Raw genomic sequence first — 7,358 nt, forward strand, 5'->3', positions numbered from 1 at the left:
AGCTAATTTGTTTACAGTGAAGTAAAATATGTTAGAGTGTCATTCTGGTCCAAGTTTGAAAGAGTAACCTAGTCCATAGGAATATGTGGATTTTTCTTGAAATTTATATAAAATTATGATGATAATGCTTATACAATTTTTTAAGAACATCAATATACAAAAAACATAGGGCAAACTGCAGATGAATAGACAACAGTCTACCAGGATGAGCAGACAGCAGTATAGAGAAGCATTAGTCCAATTTGTAGCTGAGTAGAAAGAACATAGACGTGTCTAGGAAAAAAAGAGGAGATTTAAACCTATTAAAGAGAAAATGAGAAAGAACATTAATGACTGTAATGATTACAGATATTTGGAGTTTTGAGTTTAAAATTACTATGATGATTGTAAGATTCATTTTTGTATAATATATTTCTGGAATATATATTCATTTTTATTTTCATTTTCAGCAACCCTGATAATTTCCTCATTAGAATACTGGAGATTAAGAATGATAATGAATAACCAGACCCTCATCTCTCAGTTCCTCCTCCTGGGCCTGCCCATTCCTCCAGAGAACCAGCATCTGTTCTATGCCCTGTTCCTGGCCATATACCTCACCACCATCCTGGGGAATTTCATCATCATCACCCTCATTTGTCTGGATTCCCATCTCCACACACCCATGTACTTTTTTCTCAGCAACTTGTCCCTCACTGACCTTTGCTTTTCTTCTGTCACAATGCCTAAACTGCTGCAGAACATGCAGAGCCAGGACACATCTATCTCCTATGCTGGCTGTCTGGCACAAATGTACTTTTTTATGGTTTTTGCAAACATGGAGAATGTTCTTCTTGTGGTCATGGCCTATGACCGCTATGTGGCCATCTGCTTCCCTCTTCGTTATACCAGCATCATGAGCTCCAAGCTTTGTGTGTCTCTAGTGGTGCTCTCCTGGGTATTTACCATTCTGTATTCTATGTTGCACACCTTACTCTTGGCAAGATTGTCATTCTGTGAGGACAATGTGATCCCCCATTTTTTCTGTGACATAACTGCCCTGCTCAAGTTGGCATGCTCTGACATTTATATTAATGAACTAATGATATTTATCTTGGGAGGGTTTGATATTGTGATCCCATTCTTACTCATTGTTGTTTCATATGTACAAATTGTCTGCTCCATTCTAAAGTTTTCAACTACACGGGGCATACACAAGGTCTTTTCCACCTGTGGCTCCCACCTTTCTGTGGTCTCACTGTTCTATGGGACAATTATTGGTGTCTATATATGTCCATCAGCTAATAACTCTACTGTGAAGGAGACGGCCATGGCCCTGATGTACACAGTGGTGACTCCCATGCTGAATCCCTTTATCTACAGCCTGAGAAACAGAGATATGAAGGGGGCCCTGATCAGAGTCCTTTGCAAGAAGCAAATTTCATTATAATACCTATACTGGAGTTTTAAACTTAATTTATCTAGTATTGTATTTATTAATATTATAAAATATATCCCTACAATAAGACACACTGCATAATATTCCCATTTACAAAAGAGAATATTACAAAGGAGTTCTAAGGGAAAGAGACCTAAGACTCTGTGATGTCATTCCAATAGTGGTTCTAGAAAAGCATTAGGTAACAGGTACTGTTTTATCAGAACTCCACTCCTTAAAATTTGTTTCTGCATTTTAAAAGGAGTCTTCTCACATTTAATATGACCCAGCCTTATAATACAACCATTCATCCATTCTTCCTAGGTTCTCCCCCTCAGATTTATTTCCCCTTCATTTCTACCTCGGAAAATAACTCTATTCTAAGAGACGGAACAGGCTCCCAAACTTGACACAGGGTACAAAAATACATGGCAAAAGGCCTCATATTATGCTGGACAAGAAACTCAAATAGGAGAAAAGTAGTCTTAATAGCAGACAAAAGCAACAAAAATAAACCCACTATTTGGAGTGCCTCAAAAACATCAAGCTACGAGATTTAACCTTTACTGAAAGAATCTGATGCAGATTCAGGCAGACTCTGTGCTTGGCATTTCTGTTTTGTAAGTCTATGTTGATATGTTGGACCATGTTCTCTTGGTTCCTTGACCTCTGACTCATAATCTTTCCTCCCTCTCCTCTCTGGAATTCTCCAATTTTTGAGGGGATGGATCTGATGGAGAACTCTACTTTATACACACTCATACATCCCCCCAACACACCACTCTGCATAATCTCATAATCTCTGTCTGTGTGTTTCTGTAATCAGTTTAGTCAACTGCCAGATAAAGCCTTTCTGATGATTACTGGACAAGGCACTGATCAAGAAGTAAAGCAGAATATCACTGGGAATCAATTAATTGAGTTTTATGTTTTATTCCTCTCAGTCATGTTTGTTTCTACCCTAGAACTCTTAGCTATTCAGTCCCTAGTTCCTAGCCATCCAGGCAGTGTTTGGGATGTGATTTCCCCTTATGGACTGGGCCTCACATTTAACCAAACATTGGTTGGCCACTCCCACATGTTCTGACAATCGTTTCTCCAGTACATCTTGCCAGCAGGATAGATTGTAGGTGTGTATGTTTTGTTGTTGTGTTGGTATCATGGTTTCTCTTTCTGAAGTCTGCAGAGCAACTTCCTGCATTAAAGAGACTATATTGTAGGGGTTTAGTATTCCATTCCTCACTAACTTGACCGCTCTGTGTTCAATGAGATATTTGGATTGTTTGGCAATAAAGCCCATCGCTCAATTTTCAGAAAGCTAACCTCTGTCCTAGTAGTAGCCTGAGTTGTTTATGGATGTATACAGGACCTCCATAGCCAAGAACTCCACCAAATGAACCCACCACTTTTCATGGTCACAAAAGTTGTCCAGTTCAGACCCTGTATCCTCCATTACTAGAAGTCCTCACTTGGGTCACCCTCATAGATTCCTGAGAGTTCCTATTGTAGCAGATTCCCACCAATTCACAAATATTTCAAACCCAAATCAAGCTGTGTCTCTCTGTAATCTCTCTATATATTTATTTCTCCCCTGCCACCAGATTTCTCCCACTTCTTTCTACATCTGGCCCCATTCCACTCTCAGAGTATATTCTATTTACCTTTCCTGTGGAGGTCCATGTTTCCTCAGTATAATCCTCCCTTTTACATAACGTTTCTGGATCTGTAGATTGTAGCTTGATGATAATTTACTTAAGAGATAATGTACACTTATAAATGAATGCATACCATGTTTGTCTTTCTGGATCTGGGTTACCTCACTTGGAGTGATTTTTTTCTATTTACACTCATTTGCATGTAAATTTCACAGTGTCATTTTTAAAAACTGAGTAATATTCCATTGTATAAATGCACCACATTCCTTTATCCATTCTTTGATTGAGTCATTGTTGTCTATTTTTCCAATAAAATGAGTGTGATTTGGATTTGCAACCCTATGAGAGGAACAATAATATCAATCAACCATTTCCCTCCAGAGCTTCCAGGGATCAAACCACCAACCAAAGTTTACACATGGAGGAATCCATGACTCCAGCTCTATATGTGGTGGAAAATGACCTTGTTTGATGTGAATGGGAGAGGAAGCCTTGTGTCCAGTGAAGGCTTGATGCCCCAGCATAGAAGAATGATAGGGTGGTGAGGAAGGAGTGGGAGGGGGGAGGGGGAGCTCACCCTCATGGAGACAGGGAGAGGAAGGTGGAGTCTGGAGTTTTTACAGGGAAAACAAGAGGGGGGTATAACATTTGAAATGTAAATAAACACAATAACAAATAAAAATGAGTCTCATTGCTTCAAGTCTTTGTCATTTGGCATGATGTTGAATATAAAATTTTAACTAATTGATTAGTTTTTTATTATTTATATCACAAATGCCTCTTATTTATTTCTTTATTTCTTTCCTAACATAGCTATCATTGAGTATAGAGTTGCTCAATTTCCATAAATGTTCAAGATTTCTAATGATTTTTGTATTCCCAGCTTAAATCCATAGTAGTCTGATAAGATACAAGATGCTATTTCATTTTTTTGTATCTGTTGAGGCTTACTTTGTGACTGACTGACTACATGTTCTATTTTGGAGAATGTTCCATGAGGTGCTGAGGAGTAGGCATATTCTTTTGTTTTTAGGCGAAATGTTCTATAAATAATTGTTTGATTCATTTGTTTGATGGCACCAGTTTGTTTTATTATTTCTTTGTTTAGATTTTGTTTAGGTGACTTGTTGGTTGGAAATGTTGGATCTTTAAGTCTCCAACTAATAATGAGTGGTGTCACTGGGAAGTTCAAGTCTAGCAATGTATATGAACAAATGTGAGTACAATTGTGTTTGGGGCACAGATATTCAGAATTGGGAAAACATCTTGGTAGATTTTTCTTTGATGAGGATGAAATATTCTTCCATGTCTCTTTTGATTAATTTTGGTAGAAAGTATATTTTATTAGATATTAGTACAGCTAATCCAGGTTGCTTCTTGGGCCTGTTTGATTGGAAAACATCTTTTCCAGCCCTTTGCTCTCAGGTAATGCATATCTTAAGTGCCAAGCTGTGTTTCTTGTATGTAGCAGAATGATGAGTCCTGTTTTAGAATCTCTTTGTTAGTCTGTGCATTTTTATTGGTGAATTGTGTCCATGGTGTTGAGCAATATTAATGACCAATGATTGTTAATTCCTGTTATTTTGACATAGTATATATGCTTCTCTTGTTTTTGCTGTTATAAAACTAGCTATTTCCTGTTTCCTTGGGTGTAGTTTTCCTTGGATTGGAGTTTTCCTTCTAGCATCTTCTGTAGATCTGGATTTGTGAATAGATATTGTTTAAATCTGGATTTGTCTTGAGATATCTTGTTTTTGCCATCTATGGAGATTGAGAGTTTTGTTGAATATCTAGGTTGACATCTGTGGTCTTTTTAATTTTTTAATTTTTTTTTAAATTTTTTTTCCGGAGCTGGGGACTGAACCCAGGGCCTTGCACTTCCTAGGCAAGCGCTCTACCACTGAGCTAAATCCCCAACCCCAATCTGTGGTCTTTTTTAGAGGTTGTGATATATCTGTTCAGGCCCCTGTAGGTCTATGTTAGAATTTTGGTATAATTCTGATGAGTCTGCCTTTGTATGTTACCTTGACCTTTTAACTTGCCTCTTTTAATATCCTTTCTGTAGAATTGGTGTTTTCATTGCTACACAGTGGGAGGATTTTCTTTTCTGAACCTCTCTAATTGATGTTCTGTAAGCTTCTTATATATTTATAGGCATCTCTTTCTTTAGGCTGGGAAAGTTTTCTTCTATGATTTTATTGAAAATAATTTCTTGTTCTTGGACCTAGGACTTTTCGTGTTCTTAAATTTATATTACTCTTAGGTTTAGGTCTTTTCATTTTATCCTGCCAAGGTTTATCCTCAGTGTGAAGAGGTTCCTGAGACAGGTGGGAATGGGAGTGGCACTGATTCAATAATGACTCAGATTCAGTACTAGATGTAAGCTGCTAGGTATTCTCTCTACTCCTTTGTATTCTCATCTTTATTTATTCTTCAAGGCTTTGATAATTGTTAATAATGATTAACAGTTCTTAAATTCTAAGAGTCCTGGATCATTAGTTCCAGCACCTGTTTCCTTAGAAAAGAAACTGTTCTCAAAGTGAAAGCACACTTCCTTATAGTTTTACATAGCCTGTTCCTCATAGGTAGCTGGGTACAGCTCTTGTGGTTTCCTGGTACAGAAGGCAGCAGCCTTTAGCAATTACTTTCATGTAAGAACAGACTACTTAGGTTGGAATGTTTTCTTACAAGGTTTTCTAATTCACATAAGTAAAATGGTTATTTTTATTTAACATCTTTCCAAGCATTATCATCTCCAATTCTTCAAATAGCTAGGAGAACAAATTACCAACTTTTTTTTATCAGCTTCTATATAAACTTTTAACTCTCTAATCTTTGTTTCCTCATCCTAGCAATTCCATAGCCTCATGTACTTTCCTTCTAATACTTATTTCTTCCCAAATCATATATGGTTTCCCATTTTCTATCCATGCCTTTCCTTCTTTAGGCCACTTTAACACTCTATTTTGATGTCCCCAAGTTTACCCTGGCTAATTAATGTAGTAGTCATTGGGCCAGAGGGTACATGTATTTCTTCATGATCCAAATTCAAAGCCAAGTCTGGCAAGAGACTATTTCTACAAAGGACCATGTAGGCTTCTATGGACTTTGTGGTTATGTCAATTAGATCCTTTCCCATGAACCTGAAGGCCAAGCAGAAGGCCTGTTCCTTGTTCTCCACAGCCTCATGACCATCTTTATTCCTAATTCCTGAGAATCACATCTGTTTCAACTATTATTGCATGATTAGCTATGAGTAATGGGGGGGGGAGAATATTCCCCAGAAAGAAAGATTGAAAGTAGAGTAGTAAAGATAGCATATCAGCTTTAGGGCAACAACAACCATCAGCAGACACATGGATCATGGAGATCAATTGCCTGATGATGCTATAGGGGCAGGAACTATGTCACACACACCCCTCCCCTTTACAAAGCCGTGATGGACCTGGCAGTATCCCAGGTTTCCTGGATATATTGGGTCAGGAAATTTTTAGATTTAATATTTTTTGTTTGATGGTTTATCACATGTGGGAGACAAAATCTTTTTAGGCTCAGACTCCATTATAGAGAACCTGACCTAAGGTTGAACTCAAGTAAACTAACAGACCAGTACCTAGCACCAGTTTCCAGGTTACCCATCAACAAGACCTACATCTAGCACTAGTTTCCAGGTTACTCCCCAATAAAACCTGTGTCTAGCACCAGTTGTTAAGTTATTCCTCAACAGATCTGCACCTTCAGGATACACACCTTCCCTTGACAATCCACTTTTTAACAACCATCAATCATGAAAAAGGCAGAATTTAAGTTTATGGTTTATCTCTCAGCACCAGTTAAAGGTCATAATGGCTCCCCAAACTGATGTGTACCAGGCTAGATACCCCCTTCTTGCCTCTATAAATGCTTGCCTAATACTAGGCTTATGGCTCCACCTTCCTGCTGTGTTAGGGTTGTTGGGGAGCCCAAAATCAAGCTTGAATAAAAAACCCTAATGTGATTGCATTGGAATTGGCTCCTTGGTGGTTTTTGGGGGTTCACAAATGTTTTCTGGCACAACACATCCAGCCCCAATAGTTAATATTTATTGATGGCAATTGCATACAAAGACACTATTCAAATATTAAACCAATGTGTTTCTATTTCAGAATGTCTGCTTAATTAATCCATACAGTTTAAGAAATAGTACATTCTGTCATCCTTAAGCTGCAAGCCTGTTTTAGAGTATTTCCATCTGCCATGAGTCTAAATATTCTTTGACGCAATATATTGTTTCCCTAAGACAAAAA

General features: G+C 37.8%; 1 protein-coding gene across 1 annotated transcript; it reads left to right on the plus strand.

Annotated features, from left to right (window-relative positions):
• The first annotated feature begins 490 nt into the window (after positions 1 to 490).
• On the plus strand, positions 491 to 1,429 carry Or1e27 (olfactory receptor family 1 subfamily E member 27). Its single transcript, NM_001000719.1, has one exon. It carries the CDS (start codon positions 491 to 493, stop codon positions 1,427 to 1,429), a length of 939 nt encoding a protein of 312 aa, NP_001000719.1.
• The last annotated feature ends 5,929 nt before the right edge of the window (positions 1,430 to 7,358 follow it).

The sequence above is a fragment of the Rattus norvegicus genome, chromosome 10, assembly GCF_021556685.1.
Source record: "Rattus norvegicus strain SHRSP/BbbUtx chromosome 10, alternate assembly SHRSP_T2T, whole genome shotgun sequence".
NCBI classification, from domain to species: Eukaryota; Metazoa; Chordata; class Mammalia; order Rodentia; family Muridae; genus Rattus; species Rattus norvegicus.